Source organism: Rattus rattus, chromosome 5, assembly GCF_011064425.1.
Source record: "Rattus rattus isolate New Zealand chromosome 5, Rrattus_CSIRO_v1, whole genome shotgun sequence".
NCBI classification, from domain to species: domain Eukaryota; kingdom Metazoa; phylum Chordata; class Mammalia; order Rodentia; family Muridae; genus Rattus; species Rattus rattus.
In genome coordinates this window covers 574,450-594,510 of record NC_046158.1, presented here as the reverse complement: position 1 = coordinate 594,510, position 20,061 = coordinate 574,450, and the positions used below count along the sequence as shown (strand labels likewise).

Sequence of the window (20,061 nt, the reverse complement as noted above, 5' to 3'; positions counted from 1 at the left end):
AAAGACAACTACCTTATCGTGGAAGGGGCTAAAGGAATTCCAAGCAGATGGACTAGCAAGTGCTGCTACTGTGACACCTGAAAAGAAATAAACTTAAAAACTACCCAAAGGGCTGGAGAGAGGGCTCAGTGGTTAAAAGCACCAACTCCTCTTCCAGAGGTCCTGAGTTCAAATCCCAGCAACCACATGGTGGCTCACAACCATCCGTGATGTGATCTTGGTGCCCTCTTCTGGCCTACAGGCATACATGCAGGCAGAATACTGTATACATAATAAATAAATCTTAAAAAAAACAAACAAACAAACAAAAAAACTAGCCAAAAAGACTTGATATTAGTTAAGGCAACAATCTATTAGGAAGGCATGGTGATCCTAGACATATGTGCGCTGAACATGAGCACATCCAGAGCATAAAGCAAACACCCATGGATGAATGACACAGACTGACATAACACAGTAATCATGGTTGCCTTAAGTGTCATACTCTCACCAGACCCCCTCCCCCAAATCAACCAAGAAACATCAGCTTTAAATGATATTTTATGTCAAACGGACTCAACCAAACATCCATGGAATATTTTACTGAAGCACTGAAGAAAACATTTTTTTTTCCCTCAGTAACCCACAGAACTTTTTCTGAAACGCACCGCTTTTTAGGACATAAAGCCTGTCTAGCTGAATAAAAAGGTTGGAATGATTTCTTTGATTCTATCCAAGGACGGTGGATTCAAACGACAAGTTGGGGGCGGGAGAAATGATAGAAAATGCAGTCATGGAGGTTGAACAATGCATCACTGAGTAATGAAGAAGTCATCGAAGACCAGGAGAGGAATTGAAACCCTGCAAGAATCAAATAGCAATGAAAACATAAAATAACCTGGAGGATAGCGGTTCTCAGAAGGAATTTTATAGCTATAAACGCCTGCATTAAAAAAACACACTTGGGAGCTGGAGAAATGGGTCAGTGGCTAAGAGCACTGACTGCTCTTCCAGAGGTCCTGAGTTCAAATCCCAGCAACCACATGGTGGCTCATAGTCATCTGTAATGAGATCTGATACCCTCTTCTGGCCTGCAGCTGTACATGCAGATATTAAATTAAAATTATTAAATATTAATAAAGCCATACTTGATATGCACTCATTGATAAGTGAATATTAACAAAAAAGCTGGAATTACCCAAGATGCAATCCACAGACCACAGGAAGCTCAAGAAGAAGGATGACCAAAATGAGGATGCTCCCACTATCAGAAAGGAAAAAATATCCATAGGAGGGGATATGGAAGCAAAGTTTAGAGCAGTGACTGAAGGAATGGCCATTCAGAGTCTGCCCCACATGTGGCCCATAATATATACAGCCACCAAAACTAGATAAGATTGATGAAGCTAAAAAATGCATGCTGAAAGGAACTGGATATAGATCTCTCCTGAGCATGTCAAATACAGCTAGCAGCAAACCACTGAACTGAGAACAGGACCCCCTTGAGGGGAATTAGAGGAAGGATTGAAAGAGGTGAAGGAGCTTGCAACCCCCATAAGAACAACAGTGCCAACCAACCAGAACTCCCAGGGACTAAACCACTACAAAAAGTCTATACATGGACACCAGGGCTCCAACCGCATATGTAGCAGAGAACAGCCTTGTTGGGGCACCAGTGGAAGGGGAAGCCCTTGGTCCTGCCAAGGTTGGACCCCCAGTGCAGGGGAATATGGGGGGGCAGTAAGGGGGATGTATGAGGGGAATACCCATATGGGGGAGGGAGGGAGGGATGGAGGCTTATGGACAGAAAACCAGGAAGGGGAATAACATTTAAAATATAAGTAAAGAAATATATCTAATTAAAAAAAAACACTAGAAATCACAAACAATGATGCACTCCACCTTCTTAAAGAACATGAACAAGTCAAACTTCAAATAAGTAGATGGGAAGAAATGAATTTTATGAGTGAATTGTTTCTCTGAAAAGACGAGACTGGGCTGGACCAATTGCTCAGTGGGAAAGAGGTAGTGCTTTTGCAAGAGGACCCGATGGGCTCCCACAGCCACGTCAGGTGGCTCACAACATCTGCAACTCCAGCCCCAGGGGATCTAACACTTCTGACCTCCGTGGGCACCAGCATTCTTGTCACATACACACCCACTCCCAAAGACACAGTCATGCGATTGAAATTAAAATTGATCTAAGAACAAGATTCACAAGTTTATAGCTATAGTAGAAGAGACAGAGAGAGGATAGATTACATACATACAGACAGGTGACAGATAATGTCATAATAGACAGGTAAGTGATAGATAGATGATCAATACATAGATAATGGGCAGATGATGGATAGAGCATAGGTAAACTAAAACCAGAGATGAAATACAGACACTACCACAGATATTAAGAAACTTCAGATTCATCAGAATGAACTTGGAAAACCTGTATTATAATACATTTGAAAAACAAGAAGCAAACTGGCCCCAACAGTTCAGGAAATAAGCAATACCCAGAACTAAAAAACATAATCGAAAAATTAATTTTTTTCCCTGTAGAACAAAGAGAACAAGAGAGAAAATGGCTTACATAGCAGGAGAAACCTTTGTGCTGTCCGTTGGATAGAGAATTAGTATCCGGAATAAAGAACTTTGAAAATGAAAACAACCTAAGCCACAGATTGGCTAGGGACACGAGCACACAGCTTGTCCACAGTGGAGCACAGGAGACGAATGGATCTGTGGAAATCCGCTCAACATCCCTGGCCATCTGCAGAGGCCAATGAGATTGAGAGGCCATCTCACTCCATTAAATGGCTATCAGCCACGACCACAAAAAAATGATCAATGCTGGTGACAATGTGCAGAAATGGACATATTATATTTATTATATTATATATTGCTAGTGGGGACATGGATAGGTGCAGTCCCTGGGAAAGGCAGTGTGGAAGGCCCCAAAAACAGAGCTATGAGGCGGATAACTGGGTACAGCGCTCGGGTATACACCAGGAGGGGTACATGCCACAGAGGTGCTTCCACATCCGTCTGTCATTGCCCCCGTCATGGGGCCCAAGCTTCAGAGCCAATCTGCTTGTCCATCAACAGAGAAGCGGATGCAGAAACTGCAGTACATGCCCACAGTGGAGTTTCAGTCAGCCACACAACTGCTGGGAAATGGGTACAGCTAGAGGTCTTCAGAGTAAGTGCAATGAGCCGGACTCAGAAACAGATACTGCATGTTTGCATGGTTTTTGTCATTGTGGATCCTAGATTGTCCACGTATACATACACACATGCGCACACATGCACACGTGCACACACATGCACATACACACACTCAATCATCTCACACACGTGCACACACACTCACGAAGACACACAACACATTCTCACACACATGCACGTACACATATGCACACACGTTCATGCACATACACATATACACATGCATGCACACTCACACACACACACACTCAGATACACACACACACTGACACATACATAGATACACACACACACACTGACATAAAGAAATAGAAGGGAAAAAAAGAAATAGAAGGGAGACTTGACGAGCAAGCAGGAGGGGGAGAAAAGAAAGGAGAGAGAGGAGAGGCTGAGGGAGAGCGCCGTGTTCAAAGCACATGGCATACTTAAAAGAATTCGTGTATATGAATCCATCAGTATCCATAGTGAACACGCTCAAAAAAAGAAAGTTGAAATCTTGCTTCTAACCAATCAGAACTAAAATGTCTCAATGAAAAGTTATTTGATTGGTTTGTTCTTTTTATGCTTTGTGTTTTCAGTGAGAGTTGCTGTCCACGGGGGTCAATAACCCACAGCATGAGGGTTATGTATGTACAATTCAGAATGGTAAAGTTTAACACATTTCAAACAAGCCTCCAGCAGTGTACTCCAGATCATATGCTTGTTCAGTTCACACTTTTCCATGTCTAATGTTCGCTTTAAAAGTATTTTCAGTTCATCTCCAAAATGCTTTCGTAGAGAATATTTTATTTTTGAGAATGTGAGTATGGCCAGATCACAAAACCCAACGTCATTTTTCTGTTCAGAGCCCTGTGCTTCATCCATCACTAGTGACTGGTAACCATCTTGAAACCCCACAGCTGGGGGATGATGCTAATGAATGCAATTTTACCAATGCTCGAACTTGACGTAAGTTTTTACCAAAAATACATTTATAAAAAACAAGGAATAAATACATACTGTCAACAGTGCTGAGTTCTGGAATTTGTTTTCCGGCGACAAGTTAATGTAGCCGGAAGAGTAGGTCACTTTTTTGTCAGGATAGCTTTTCAGAGAGATCGTTGCGTCAAAGGCTTCGGTGTAGCCATGGGCTTGAATTACGACATTTTCGGATGATCCGACCCGGAAGATTTTGGGTGCTGAAATGACGTAGCTGTCAAAACAGGAAAGAGAAGGCTCACTACCTCTGCTTGAAGGCTTTCTTACATTCTGCTATTTTTCTTTCACTCCAGATTAATTTAAAAAAAAAAAATTAAGCCAGGTGGTAGTGGCGCATGCCTTTAATTCCAGCATGAGGCTAGCCTGGTCTACATAGTGAGTTCCAGGACAGTCAGGGTACAGAGAAATCTGTAATCAAAAAAAATTTATTTAATAAAAATAATATTTTGAAAGTCAAAATTTATTATGCTGGAAAAAAAAAACAACAAGTTTTCCAGGAAGGAACAGGGTGTAATTAAATCCAGGCAGCAGCTAAGAGATTGGTTTATATTTAGTATATATTTGTATTTGTTCTCTTTGTAATAGGACCTTCGTGGGATGATGCACCCACGGAGGAGTTAACGGTGCTGACTAAAACACGTAAATTTGGTCATTTTTTCTAAGCCAGGAAGATTTTTAGTGTAGGCACCAAGCGTTGAACTTGCTGTTTGTGAACAGAACAGCCGAAGTGAAGTCACTAGTCTGAGACTCGAATCACAAATCAGCTAACAGGAGGGAATCTTAGAAATATCTTACACTGATAGGTAGCTACAGACAAAGGTGGAGATCCGTAAATGAAGGTTCTTTTGAGGGCTAAAATAATGTCAGTGGCATTAATAACATACAACAGTAATGCTAACAGTAACGGCAGACTCAGGGTGTCCTCAGATGCTGGCGAGCCTGTTAGCATTTTAAGTAGAACTCTTAACCTTTACAAGAAGGGAATGATTCAGGCTGCATAGCTATTCTCATTTTATACACAACCAGAGGTTAATTCCCTCAAGGTCACTTGGCTTATAAATGAATGAGCTGGGACTTTACCTCCAGGTCTGTTTCAGCTGCTAAGCAACACTGAAGGCAACAGTCCAAGGGTTAGCCAACCATAGATTGCTCTCTTGTTTTTCCAAGCAATTGCTACAAGAGGGGGATTTCCTCTCTGCAAGCTTTCGAAACAATGTTTTAAAGAGTGCTTTGTCAACTGAGAAGTACGGGTGATGTCATTAGGAACTCATTGCAAGAGTGTCTCGTTTGAATAGGGAGAGCTGCATATGTGATCACCTAGGAAAATAAATGTGTTAACCCCAATAATTGAGAGTCTCAGCAGACGCTGGGCACACTACTCCCCATCCCCCACCACCTAAGAGTTATTGCAAGCTTCTATGAACACGGAGGACATTTTCTAAGCCTTAAAAATCACTAGCTCTTTAGTAATGAAGATGTTAGTTTGTTAAGGGTTAAGACCTTTAAATGATCTGCACTGAACTTGAGCGGTCTGCTTCTAGAGTTAAGACTCTCAACAGCTGTCCTAATCTGAATCAAGAGTTTTTGAAATTCGGAAAATTTCAAACACACATGCACACAAGCAAGCACGCACATACCCACACTAGCTTCATGCGCCCGTGCACGCACACATTTGATCCCAGGAACCCACACAGTGGAAGGAGAGACCTGCCTCTTAGGTGTTCTCTGAGTTCCACATGTTTGCTGTGTAATGTGCATGCGTATACCTCTCCCGTATATACACACACACACAAATACATAAATGTTTTAAGGCACTGGCCGCAGAACTTCCCTCCATGTAAGCTGGTCCGTATGGATGCAGCAGCCCATGCATAGCTAGAAAGTTCACCTTGCCTATTTTTTTCGCACTCTCAGAAGCAGCCCAGGCCCTTAAACTGACATAGACAGGGATCTTACTTGGGTTGTTCCTATTTTTCTGCAGACATTGGCACAGGACCGCCCATTTCTATTTGCATCTGGCCTTTGTAAGAGATCCTTTCCTAGATTTGCTTTAAAACAGTGACCCCTTGGCTTCTGTAAGCCCTTTTTTCTGCATAATACTAAAACTACCTGCCCTTACTTAGTCATTCGGCCATTGGGCCATTCATTCATTCATTCATTCATTCCCTCATTGCTTCTTCATCTAGAATACAAGCTCTTCCACCTGAAGATCCCATGACAAGGAAGTTGTTCGGGCCACCATCTTTCATGGACTGAAAAACGTCTCAAGTCTCAGTAAAGCACATCTGGCCAGTTGTGTCTATGGGTTGTTTGGGGGGAGAATTAACTAACTAGGGACTGTCAACCACATCCCTGTGGATAATGACAGCATATTGTCAACCAACGGATCACATGCAAAGGAACGAGTAGCCTCTTGAGTGCAGCATCCTCGCTCTACTTCTTAGCTGCCCCAACAGGAACTACCCTGTCTGTCATACCCTTCCAGTAGGTGATGGCTAAAACCTCAGAAGTTTTTCTGAAGTAAAATCCTTCTTTATATTGCTTAGGTCCAGTATTTGTCTCAGTGGTAAGAAAGCTAGCTAGAATGAGGGTCAAAAATGTTTACAGAATCACCGAGCGGTTAACCACTGTGCTATAAATGTCACACTCTCTCATGTTTTCAGAGAAAGAGAGGAGACACTTTTATATAAGGGCCAATGCGGTAGACCAGGAAGAATTCACTTAGGACACAAATCCCGATGCCCGGGTTCTGATATTGAATCTCAAGCTCCCTGAGCATGTCTGTCAAAAAGGAATAAATAAAAAAGCTAAGGTAATGGGTGGGGGTAACTGTGGTCTTGTGGTAAAATCTCGGAGTAGACCTGTGCGGCTTGCTTTGACATCTGTCTAGGTTGTCCTTCCATTTGCCTCTCTAGAGATGCATTTCTGTTGAAGTCGGGGAGGAAATGAAGGGGCAAACAGGAAACCTCAGTAAAAATCCTCTCTTCCTATCAGGGTGAACTTTGGCCAGTCACTTTTCCTGGTGGGCTTGTCATCGTGTGTGGATCTAGCAGGCTCAGCATTTTAGCAAACACATGTATTACCAGCTATCCAGGGGACGGATGCCAGAGATTTATGAAGGCAAATGATTTGAGACCAGCCTAGACAACACAGCCAAACCTCATCTTTAGATAGACAGACATACAGACAGACAGACAGACAGATGGACAGATGGATGGACAGATGGATGGATGGACGGACAGATGGATGGACAGATGGATGGATGGATGGATAGATAGATAGACAGATTGATAGATAAGTTCAGTGAGATAATGTTCAGTTAACTTCTAATACTAAGCTATCTGTACACATGACAATCACCATTTAAAAGGACAAGATTTTGGTAACAATGAAATTATATGACAAGTTGGGTCGTGAGTATAGAAGTCATTACGACCATAGCTTTGAATTTGATCCCTGAGATGGGAATGCTTCGGGGCCCACGATAAAATAATCTGATCTCTCGTTAATTAAATGTATGGTCGCTAACGATTCGGTTTATAAGACCGCCGTATTCAAGCTACCCTGGCTGAACTGCCCTTAGACCCAGGACAGCACAAACTGAGCATCAAGGACAAGTAAGTGCTGAATGCCAAGGGGACCGATCACCTTGTTTTTCCTTCCTGCTGAACAGGAGAAGGAATAGCCATTCCTGTCATCTTTACAGGTGGCTGTCCCACAGGAACGGCCGTGGTGCTAGCCTCTCACCAAATCGGTCACTTCCACGGCTTCCTCGTGTGGGGCTGAGGCTGTTCATTTACCGTTAGAGAAGGGGATGGTTGTTTTCAAATGAGCACAACTCCGCTGAACCTCTGACACAACTACGGTGCCTAAGAAAATGACGATCACTCATTTTACTTACGTTTGTTCCTGTCCCCAGGTCTTGTCCAGGAAAATTAAAAGGCAAAGTAGTCCCCAAAGGCCCATGGCTGGAAGTGGCATAAACCCACGGGCATGGCCTTCCTGTAACCACTTTCCTTCTAAATAAACAGAGTTTGAAGAATTTGGGTAAATTAGTTCTTTGGTTAATTATTAATGTCAGAGAAAAAGATCTTTAAGTGAGAAAGCTAAACTCAGAAATGGGCATGTGAGGGTGTTTTAATGAACGTAAAATAGGTTTTAACATCCTTTAATGTCCAGTAACAAAGACAGGGGTGTTTAACATTAACCTAAACCCTAGGACTTATTTTAATGTCTACAAGCACTCCAACGTGGGTGCTTGCCCTCCATAAAGAAAGTGGCAGGAGCCAGGAGTTGCTTTGCCTCTGGCTTTCTTTTGTTACTTTGAAGGTGGTTTGTACCACCTTCAAAATTGCTTCTGGTAGGTTCCCTTTGTTCCTGAGACTGACGGGAGACCCACTTGGATTTCATTGTAAATGGATAGCTTTAGAATGAAGGAGTCTGACTTAGAGACATGATGGTAGCCCCCTCAGTACCAGTAATAGTCAAACGAGTCTGCAGAGGGGTCCATGCCATTCTAGAGGAGACATGGGGCAGTGAATGGAAAAAGGTTGTGGGGTGGATGGAAACCCTGAGGAGATGCTCTTGTCATTCCCCCAACCAGACACTTGGTGCTTTAAAGGGGATGTGTGTCTGTCTATAAATGCACATATCACTCTTCCAAAGTTCACATACAATCAGAGAATATTTTAAGTATTTCTGCTTTTCGGTGAGGATTTCAATAGCTTAATGCAAGAACTCAAGATGAACTTAGATCAATAGTATTCCCCACGACAGTTTGTTTTCTTCCTTTCTTTTTAAAAATGTTGGTGTTCAGAGACAGGGTTTCTCTACACAGCCCTGGTTGTCCTTGAATTTACTGTATAGACCAGGCTGGCCTCCAACTCCTAGAGGTCTGCCTGCCTCTGCATCCCAAGTGCTTGGATTAGAAGAATGCATTACTGGACCTCACAACAGCTGATCTTCAGAACTTGATTATAATTAAGTAAAATTAAGGGAAAAAAAACCTTTTTATACTTTTAGTTGAATTTATTTTATGTTTTATGCGCATTAGAAAATTTTATTTACGCCTTCCTTTTGTTAGTATGTAGTATGTGCTGTGTTTTAAGGTAACAAAAGAAATGTCCAGGCCTGGAAGATGTGTTCCGTTGGTAGAGGACCTGCTTAGCATGCTCAGCCCTGGGTGGAGCCCTAGCCTTGCATGAATATTAGGTATGGTAATGAGCACCTGTGAGCACAGCACTCAGGAGGTAGAGGCAGGAGGATCAGAAGTTAGAGGTCATCCTTGCCAATTTCAAGGCCAGGCTTGGCAACATGAGACCCTGCCTTTAATAATGACAATAATAATAATAATAATAATAATAATAATAATAATAGTAGTAGTAGTAGTAATGAAATAGTAATAGAGAGATGTCTAAACACAATCCTAGATGTCAGTTGTTTGATAATACTGCAACGACAACCTTTACTTTGAATCAATATGTTTTTATATACCAACACTTTAATATTAAAAGAAAAAGTAGCAAGAAAAACTTTATACACTATTTTACTAGTAGTGTTTCTTTTATACATGTCAGTAAAATGGAAAATGAAACCTGCCACTAGCCCTTTTATTTCCAAAGAAAACTTGTAAAATGATTAAGCTGGGTTGCAAAAGATGGGTCGAGCTAAAACAAACAGGACTTTTGTGGTCATTTTCGGGAAACAAGAGAGAGCGGGAAGGCCCTGTTAACATAGGTAATAGTTATACTTCAAGTGCAAGGAAAGGAGAACCTTTTTGTGCTCCGAGGGCAAATACTAGTAAGTGGTATTTTCAAAACGCTCTTGGAGAAAATGTTTAACAAATGACGGTTCTCAACAACTCATAACGTCTCAACTGATTAACCCAAACTGCTTAAATCTAGCTGTCTTCTAAATGCAGTTCAAAGACGGGTGCCCATTGTGTTTTAATACGTGACCTTTGCACTAGTATTTGGTGTTGCGTGTGGAAGAGGAGAGTGGGTGGTTGACTCTTATTTTGTACAAATATTGCAGACAGATGCTCTGCTCTGCTGGAAACCCCGAGGGTCACTGAACCTCTCACAACTGTCACCTAGCTTCTGCTCTAAGGTGGAGATGAGATGGCTTCCCCTAGTTGCTGGCTAGTTTCATATCAACTTGGAGAAAGGGAACTTGAGTTGGAAAGTGTTTCCACCAGACAGCCTGTAGGCAAGCCTTGGGGGCATTTCCTTGATAGATGTTTGAGGTGGGAGGGCCCAGCTATGTGCAGTGTCACCCCTGGGCCAATGCTACTGTGAGCTCTAGCAGAAAGCAGGCCATGGTAAGCAAGCGCTCCCCCATAGTCTCTGCATCCGCTCCTGCCCTGAGTTCCCTCAGTGATGGCCCAAGACAAGAAACTGTAAGCTGAAACAAGCCCTTTCCTCTCCAAGTTGTTTTTGGTCACGGCGCTTGTCACGGCAATAGTAACCCCAAGTATGACAACCTGGTCCTCAGAGCCCTTCGCAGTCTGGGTCCTTCTTGGTTCCCCGGCATCCATGTTCCCATTCTTCACTGCTTATTACGTGACTGTGATGTGAAGGGTCTCCTGGAGGGTGAGGATTTTGTGTGAACGCTCTTTAAGTAGTGATCTCGCAATTACTTAGCCCAAAGAAAAAGTCTGGAAATCCACTATTAACATAAACCACAATCTTCCCTCCCACCAACGAAAAAAGGCCTTATTCTATGTGCTTCGAAGTCAAATAACTCAGTCGGCCACGCCGCTGACCTCGGGTGCCTGCTGTCTGGCTGGCGTGGGAGAGCTGTACCTGCTCCACAGAGTTCATGCCCTGGAGTCCGAGGACGAGAAGAAAAAGAGAAATGGAATACTTACTCTAAATGGAGCCCTGACAATGTTGTAAGTTTTATTGAACAGAGGTAGACTGTCACAGAGGTTTATCCCTCAGCCTGGTTTGGTCTCAAATCTAGTCCCATGCCCTGATACTTTTATCCTTAACTGACTTGTACCCAAACGTATGTCTTCAGAAATATAGGAAATGCATGAATTCCCTCTACTAGCACCCAAGATCCCAGTCTTAAGAGCTTCCCCCAAACAACAGTATGCAGGAGACCTGGTAGCGCAATCTACTTCCGGTTGCGGAACTTTAAAGCAAAGTACCTGTTCTTACTCAGCTGCCTTGGTGTAGGGTGTGCATGTATATTTAAATTGAATTAAAAGACATTTACTTTTGGAAAATGTTCACCAAGACAAAGTTTCACTGAATGGAGTCACTCCGGGTGAACAAGATTGGGGAAGTGCCTTTATCTGCTTATCGCCCCCCCCAACCCCGCCATGTGTATCCCAGGGTCCCACTGAGAAGGCTGCATGGGAACTCTGGGAGCCCTCTGGCACATGGCATTTAAGCCATTGCTATAAACCACTAAGCAATTTCTTTCAAGTGTTCTTACTCATTCCGTTCCTGTGGATCAAGGAAACACAAGATGAAGGTTTTTTTTTTTTTTTTTTTTTGTTTTTTATCGCTCAGACTAAGACAAACTTGTTTGCTATAGTTTTCTTCTAAAAACTCCCCACAAGGTCTTTTACTAAACCTTCTTCCAGAGGGTCCTGGTTAAACTAAATGGGTAACGAAACAAAACCAAAGTCATGAATCTGGTAGGGATGAACAAAAGAGAGATACGAGATGGTCAGACAAGAGTAATCAGAATTTGATGTGTAAATGTATGATGTTGTCAAGTAACAAAATTAATAATGAATAAAAAGAAATGCCTTGTAGGACTAAGAGAACTAAAACATCGTGCTCCTCAGAATTTAATTATTCTAAATTGAGACTTGAGAACCATGTTACATTCCTGGCCGTCCTGGAACAATGTTGGGCTTAGTGGGAAATTTCCAGCTGTTTGGGTATGCCCTTAAGTAAGACCAAACCTCTCCATTTCTCCTCTGTCATGAGCAGGCCTGGATCTTCTCCATCTCTGTTTTCCATCATGAGAAGCCACCTCTTCTCCACACCTCAGCCAGAAAGCAACGAGTCTGCCTCGAAGATCCCTGGAACTACGAGCTCAGACAGCCCTTTTCTGTTTATGGATTGATTATGTCCGTGATTTGTTGTAGTAATGGAAGCTGAGCCACTGATTTCCTTCTCCTTGTTCCCAAGATACACTAACTTTGTAGCGAGTTAAGACCTCTCTTCCATAAACAAATAAAACAACAGAAAAGGGGTTGGGGATTTAGCTCAGTGGTAGAGCGCTTGAGTAGCAAGCGCAAGGCCCTGGGTTCGGTCCCCAGCTCCGAAAAAAGGAAAGAAAAAACAAAACAAAACAAAAAAACCAACAGAAAAGTCCCCTCACCCAGATGACTTGAACTGTCAATACCAACCCCAACACCATTTGTCCTTCACAATCTATACTGCTAGCCTCACCCAAGATGTCAGTAGCCCAGCATCTTTTTTTTAAAAGATGTATTTATTTATTTTATGTATGTGAGTACACTGTCACTGTCTTCAGACATCGAAGAGGACAGAAGAGGACATTGAATCCCCATTACAGATGGTTGTAAGCCACCATGTGGTTTCTGGGAATTGAACTCAGGACCTCTGGAAGAGCAGTCAATGCTCTTAGCTGCTGAGCCATCTCTCCAGCCCAGTAGCCCAGCATCTTACCCAGAGTTTAGCACATAGCAAAGTAATGGAGAGAGGGTGCTGTATAGGCGAACTCTCCATAGCAGACACCGTCTGGAAACTTTCACACACATTCTAAAGAGATGGACATAGGGATGTTCTTTGAGACATATTTGTAATTTCAAAAGTAAGGTTGCAACCCCAGAGATAGGATGATGAGAAGTCACTAGAACATCCATGCAATGGAATGCAGTGTTGCATGGGCCATGTTTTGAAATGACACAAAAACTGTGATAACATTCATATAAGCTTAAGAGCACACAAAGCCAACGCTGTTGCCTGCCAGCAAGTTGTTGGCAGTTAGAAAGACACATGGTACAAATCCACTGCAGATGAGTTTATATTTCAGGGCCACATGGTAACTCAGGAATGATAAAGAAAACTACACGCTGGAGTCCAGACCCAGCAGGTCAGGGATCTGAGGAGGAAATGTGGACTTGTCAAGGTGAAGACACGCAGACATCTTAGTGATGGAACAAGCTCTAATTCTCACATTTTATTGAAACTTTGTATCCCTTGCAAACTCGTCAAAACAAAAGTCTATGCAGAAAAAAAAAATCACCTTATAGCCACAAGACACATATTTTCAACCACATGTGGGCTTCTGAGGAACTTTGTTAAAAAAATAAAAGGAGAGAATTAGAGCTTGCTAATTCCATAAGACATCTGTGGGTCTTCATGTCCCGGACTGGACACTTTTTCCTCAGACTCCTTACCTGCTGGAGCAGCCCGACTCCTGTAACTGTTGTTTATGGTACTGGAAGTCACTGGAGTCATGGGTGAGGATGGAACATGGAACTGGGAAGAGATGGGAAATAATCCCCTGAGACAGAACCGAGTGTTAATGACAACAGTTGACATGGTCCTCATAAGAAACGAGGGTCTCAACAGATTAGAAGCTCTTAAAGAGGAAACACAAAAATCAACCACACAGGTGAAGGAATTGAACAAAACAATCCAGGATCTAAAAATAGAAATGGAAACAATAAAGAAAAAAAGAAACAAGGGTCTCAAGTGGAAAGAGAAACGAAGGGGCTGCCTACCCTCCCTCTGTCTCCCACGGCTTACCAACTCCCCGGGTCTACTCTCAGAGTGCTTTTGACTTTCTAATGATCTCGCCTTGCCCCCTAACCTCTTTGGTTGCATGGATGCACTCTTTGTCCTCATAGACTTACTTGTTGCTCCCTGTTAGTTTTTTCATCTAATCATACAGCTTGTTGCTCGTTCATTGAGTCGAAGTAGAGGCCAGCCTTGGAGATATCCCTTCCTGGACCCTACCTCCTGTCTGTAGACTTGTGATTATCTTCCCAGGTACCAGGCTTGGGTCCATTTGACAGTGGCAAAACTAAAGGTATGTGTGGCCTGTGACCTTAGTTCTAATTACACTGATTCTCCTGCATTGTCCATTCATGAACTGCCTGTTCTGGGAGGAGTCAGATGCTATGTCATGAGGACACACAGGAGCCCCAGGGAGGCTCCTCAGACAGCTCGGTTGATAAAGCAATACCCCAAAAAAAAAATGCCACAGGACTGGAGGATTTTCCTCCAAGCTAACCTTCTAATGCCTTGAGGTAAGATTTGATGGTCCCCCTTTAAGGCAGTAAGAAGTGATTCATTCCAACAAAAATATGAAAAGACATTGTTTTGCAATATTCCTTTTTTTTTTTCAAGAATATCCTCAAGAATATAGCTAACCTTTAAAACTAGCCTTCGTTCTGGAAAATCAGGAGTTGTATGGACTTTGTGTATCTGCAGTCAATTTCTATAACTAGACCATGCTTCCTATAAATTACCAATGTTGATCTTTGACCTCCACCATTCTTTCGACTCTGGCCCATCTGCCATTAAGGAAAGACGGAAAGCTCAGAAATGTCTTAGCAATTGTGGTGGTTTGTATAGGCTTGGCCCAGGGAGTGGCACTATTAGGAGGTGTGGACTTGTTGGGGTAGGTGTGGTCATGTTGGAGTAGGTGTGTCACTGAGGGCATGGGCTTTAAGACCCTTGTCCTAGCTGCCTGGAAACCAGTCTTCTGTTTGCCTTTGGAACAAGATGTAGAACTCTCAGCTCCTCCTGCACCATGTCTGTCTGGGCACTGCCATGCTCCTGCCTTGATGATAATGGACTGAACCTCTGAACCTGTAAGCCAGTCTCAATTAAATGTTGTCCTTGTAAGAGTTGCCTTGGTCATGTTGTCTGTTCACAGCAGTGAAACCCTAAGACAGCAATGAAGACATAGAAGACAAGAGAGAATCCATGTCAGGCACACTGTGGACTAAATGGCTTATAAAACAAAATTCATACTTATAATTGCTTTTATATTTGTGCTAAAAATGTAACTCTTTTTACCAATAGTTTTCATTTCTCTTAGTAAATAAATACGTAATGTTCGTCACAGATATTGCATTGAGTCTATGTTTTATCATGATAGGATGTGAACATTTCTCTTATCTTCTTTAAACATTCTTTAAACATTATGTGTTCAGACATTTCAGCATGTGTTGAAATAAAATTTGGTTCAATTACAAAGCAAAATTACTAAATCTATGATATGTCATATATCATGTATTTGGATTTTTATCTACTTCATTTAGACATTTCCGCTTCGTTACAATGACCCTAAATGAGAGATTGAGTCTCCACTTGACACTTCCCATGACTTATAAATGTAAGTTTGTTTCACAATCATCTGCGTGCTCACCTGATAGCCTGTCACGTGTTAATCCAAATATATAAACTGTATCCACAGACATTCATTTGTGCGGTGTACAAAGACACATTTTGCATGTAAGAGACACGAGATAAATGAGATAAAGTTAAGGCTGCGGAGTTCGGGAATTTAGGTTTTCAGGTAACTTGCCCCTAATTGTGTGTAGAGGTTCTGTCAGGATAGCTTTTAGTAGCCATGGTCACGGCAAACTTCTGTGTTTCTGGGAGCCTGAGTCACTACATTTGTGCAATGTCACAGGGTGCCTTAGGGACGGAGGTGACTACCCATTCAAACAGGGAAATTACACAGTAGTTTAATCAAATATGATTTTAATATTGTTTTACTCAGAATCAATGCAAATTATTGTTCCTTAAACAACAACATGTTTTTTATTTCTCAGACTGCTCTTAGCTCCGGAGAAGGTATGCTCGCTTACAGAAGGCATTCTAGGGATGAGATTTCCAAGCAAACGAGCGACTGCAATTGGCTGCACACTGGGAACCCTAGCAGTTCAAACCATGATCATTTTTCTGCCTTTCCTAGACTCCATTTTGAAAAAAAACCCCAACCAGGAAGTTACTCTTCTGGTGTCAGTGTTCCAGCGATAGGGTTGGTGAAGGAGTGGGAAACAGGGTGGTGAGTCGCCTGGGAAAACCACAAGTCATTTAGAATACAAATTCTCACTACACAAACACACACAGCAGCAGCAACCCTGGATGTTAGAGAAGGAAATGAATTCACCTGCAGGGCCCAGAAGTCAAATTTAATATTATATGTCCCTCCTCCAGTTCTGGGCTCTGAAAAATTACAACCTTATAGTTTTTAAATGCAAATGGAAGCTTATGTTTGCTCCCGTCCCCCAGTTTATGCCTAAGATCTTTCTGGCCAGAGTGGGATCCGGTCGACACGACCTTTTTCCAGACTGCCCTCTTTTGGCGTGAGCTCATCTTGAATTTGGTCGAATTTGTCCTCCAGTTAGTGATCAGCGACAGGTTGTGGGAACCCTAAGAAGGGTAGTCTCTGAGTTCACACTGCAGCCTTTAACCCTCCACAGTTCACTCCGGAACCGCAGGCCAAGAACCTTGACTTGGACGTGGGAAGAGGAGAGAAGACACCCCACATGCTAGTCTCCAAAAAAGGTTTCAAGGCTGGTGCAACTAAGACCTGTCAGAGGCTGCTCGAGGCTGCCCTTGCTGGTGCGGGGACTCCCACAGCATCTTTCGTCTTTCCTGCCAGTGCGCTCAGCTTGCAGACACGGCTGGGGTCACCACTCCATGTAATCCAACTCAGCTGTGGAAGACCGCCCCTGGAAATGCACTTGATTTTGTTTTGTTTTGTTTTTTTTTTTTTTTTTTTTTTTTGGAGCTGGGGACCGAACCCAGGGCCTTGCGCTTGAAGCGCTCTACCACTGAGCTAAATCCCCAAACCCCGAAATGCACTTGAAATTACATCTCCCCTCTGGGTTTATTGTCCTATTGATACTTGAGTTGTTCTGAGGATATGACTGGCTCTCTTCCTTGCCCCGAGTGGGGCATCTGTGGTAACTTAATGCCCTGCGCCCCCGGGAGAGTAGTATGAGGGTAGGCCTCAAATGATCACTACTTAGCCTCTCCTGCTGTACATGTTTTGCTAATCCTTAATGGGTTTCTCTTGGGAATGGATCCCTTCTTCAGGCTTCACTTCTAAAGAAGCAACCCAAACTTAAGGAATTTAATACAGACTGTCCCAGGTCTGGAGAAGGTGGTGTGGCTGCTCTGGAGATGATCTGGTTCGAACTGGGTCAGATGAGGCCTGTTCTAATCCTTCTTAGAGCAAATCGGAGATCCACCCATGGCCTAGAAATAAGCCATCTAGGCCAGGAAGCTGTGAGGATATCCCATCCTTAGGTTCCCTGCAGCCTGACTTAACTCCGTATACAGCCTCTACTCAAGTTCAAGTTTCCAGATGTATTAACAGTGTGGGTGGTAGAGTGACTGCTTTCAGAGGGACAGCTTGTCTTGCTTGTTTTCCTTCCTGACTCTTAAGTTCCAGGAGAATAGTTACAGGTCTAACATATATAATGGGAAACGAAACTGGAACTTCTCATAGTCCCTCAGAGGATTGCTGCTGGATGGCTGAGTCAGAACACACACTGGACAGCAGGCTTGAGGCAAGCCGTGTGTAGCCCAGAATTCTGTGCTAAGGAGTCTGGACTGTCTTCTCTGAGAATCAGGAAATGGAGCCAGACATTGACCCTTGCTGCCTCAATCCTAGAGATGCTACTTTCTTTTCAGGACCAACTTATCTTTCTTGATCTATCAAGATGCCAACCAGCCAGGGCAGGCTGTACGCGTGACTAGAGAAGTAGTCCTCTAAGGTAGAAAGCAAGCGAAATGTTACTTTGAACACTGACCCACAACAGTGACTTCTAAGTGTGCTTAACCGTGGCGGCCTTAGGTTTTCAGTGGGTGGAGTAGGGAGGGTCTCGTGACACAAAGCAAATGGATGGAATTGTCTGAGCGGATGACCATTCTAACACAAGCAACACCTTGTTCCTTTGTGCATATCTGACCTGGGACAGGAGGACAATAATTAAACCACTGTTCGATTTGTGAACTAAATCAAACAGGGTATTATTGTTGACCTAGACACAGGAAAAGTCCTAACCCACAGTTAAGAATGTGGGAAAGGATCTACATGACAGTTGGAAGAGCTGGTCACTCTGACATCAGTCTAGTCCAGACAGGTTTCCGACCAATGGTGACAGGCCATACTGCCACCTCTCGTGAGAATGATGGTAGCCCTGCTTCAGCATAGGGCTGGTTGCTTTAGTAACATTTCAGTGCCATTTCACAGGCACGTGGGCCACACAGCAGCTCTTCTCCAGCAGGTCTCAGACTCCCAGCCACAGAAAGACAATTTATGCTCATGAACTTAAATTGTCACCAAGGAGGAAAAAAAAACCAGCAAAGGGACAGAGGCGAGGAGCCTGACAAACCCTATGGTTTAAAGTTCATCCTGTTACCAGAACCCGCGTGGCTTAGGCCCCAAGCTTTGACGTTTCCAAACACAGCAGTTTTCAGAATCTGTTTTCCTAGTCTTAGACAGGAGGAACACAGCAACACAGGTGGGGTTAGGTGGATGTGGTTGGCCACGGCACAATACTGTTTCAGTCCCAGCCTTGAGTGTACAACCTTACAATGTGCTAGGCAAGTGCTCAACCAGAGAATCTCGTTTCAATTTTTATTTTTACTTTCAGACAGTCTTACTGGCGATGACTTAGGGATGCATAGATGGAAATGCTACCATAAATCTTAGAGAGTCCAGAGGGAACCTCGTCATCTGATACCGGGAGTGTCAGAATCTCTTGGGGATTTTAGTCTTGTTGTTTGAAAGCAGACTCCAGCGGAAACTTAGCAATAATTTGTTGCAGTGAAAACAAAACAAAGCGGGCAAGCAGTCAATTCCACAGCTGTCTAGAGGAGAGAGAGAAACTGTCATGCTGTTTCTGATAAGCAGGTGGCAGGCAGGCAGTGGTAGGAAGCGGGTTTTGAGTAAGGAAACACAGGGTGTCAGGAAAAAGCACACTTAGGGTCTATCTGGTATTCATAAGAAAAAATAGAGGAGAAGAAAAGAAGAATAATTAAATGTTTCTGAAGTGGGAGTCAGAAGGACAAACAGACCCAGGTAACCTCATGACCACTTGTCAGGACTGCATTTGGAGGTAGGGGTAGGGACAGGAATTCCGGGAAGAAAAGAACATCATTTTAAAGTGGATCCCATTTCCTAAGAATGTCCACTTTAACTGGATTAACTCTTAAGGGAAGAGACATGACTCCATCTAGGAATAAAATCCATTCTTTACTATAACGCCAAGCTCCTCATGTTGGCCTTGAACTGTCTGTGTAGTCCAAGCGAACCTTGGACTTGTGATCCCCCTGCCTCAGCCTCCTAAGAGGTTAGGATTACAGGGTTACACTGCTGTGCCTAGCACCGTAAGACTGATTTTTGAATTTTATCTTATGTGTATGAGCATCCTGTGTTTCCTACACATCTGTAAGTGTAGTGCTCACAGGGGTCAGGGGACTGAACTTGTTAGCTGGCACATGGGGACTAGGAACCAAACCAAGGTCCTTTACAAGAGCAGTAGGTGCTCTTAGCCACTAAGCCATTTCTCCAGCCCCCACGGGAGTAGTATTAATGTACAAGATAATAGATTTCATTGAGATTTTCATCTATAATTTGATTGCATCTTCTCCATTACTTCTCTTGCCAGAACTCCCTTTCCTGCACAGCACCTCATTCTTCCCAGACCATTCCCTTTTACCTTTATGTCTTTTTAATATCCCTGAATGGGTTGGTTTGAAGGAAAATGGCGCCCAACAGATTGTATATTTGAATGCTTGGTTCCAAGTTGGTGGAACTCTTTGGGAAGGATTAGGAGGTGTGGCCTTATTGGAAGGGGCATGTCATTAGGGGTGGGCCTTGAGGTTTCAAAAGTCCACACCCTTCCCAGTTAGCTCT

At 43.2% G+C, this 20,061-nt stretch overlaps 1 protein-coding gene across 1 annotated transcript in view; it reads right to left on the bottom strand.

Moving 5' to 3' along the window:
• C5 (complement C5) overlaps nt 1–8,212 on the bottom strand; it is an 83,917-nt gene extending 75,705 nt beyond the window's left edge. The window contains exons 1-2 of the mRNA XM_032901831.1: nt 8,081–8,212; nt 4,201–4,393 (exon numbers count right to left, since the gene is read on the bottom strand). Of these exons, the coding sequence (XP_032757722.1) occupies nt 4,201–4,393; nt 8,081–8,160 (273 nt within the window). The 5' untranslated portion in view covers nt 8,161–8,212. The remainder of the gene's footprint in view (nt 1–4,200; nt 4,394–8,080) is intronic.
• Nucleotides 8,213–20,061: the final 11,849 nt, after the last annotated feature.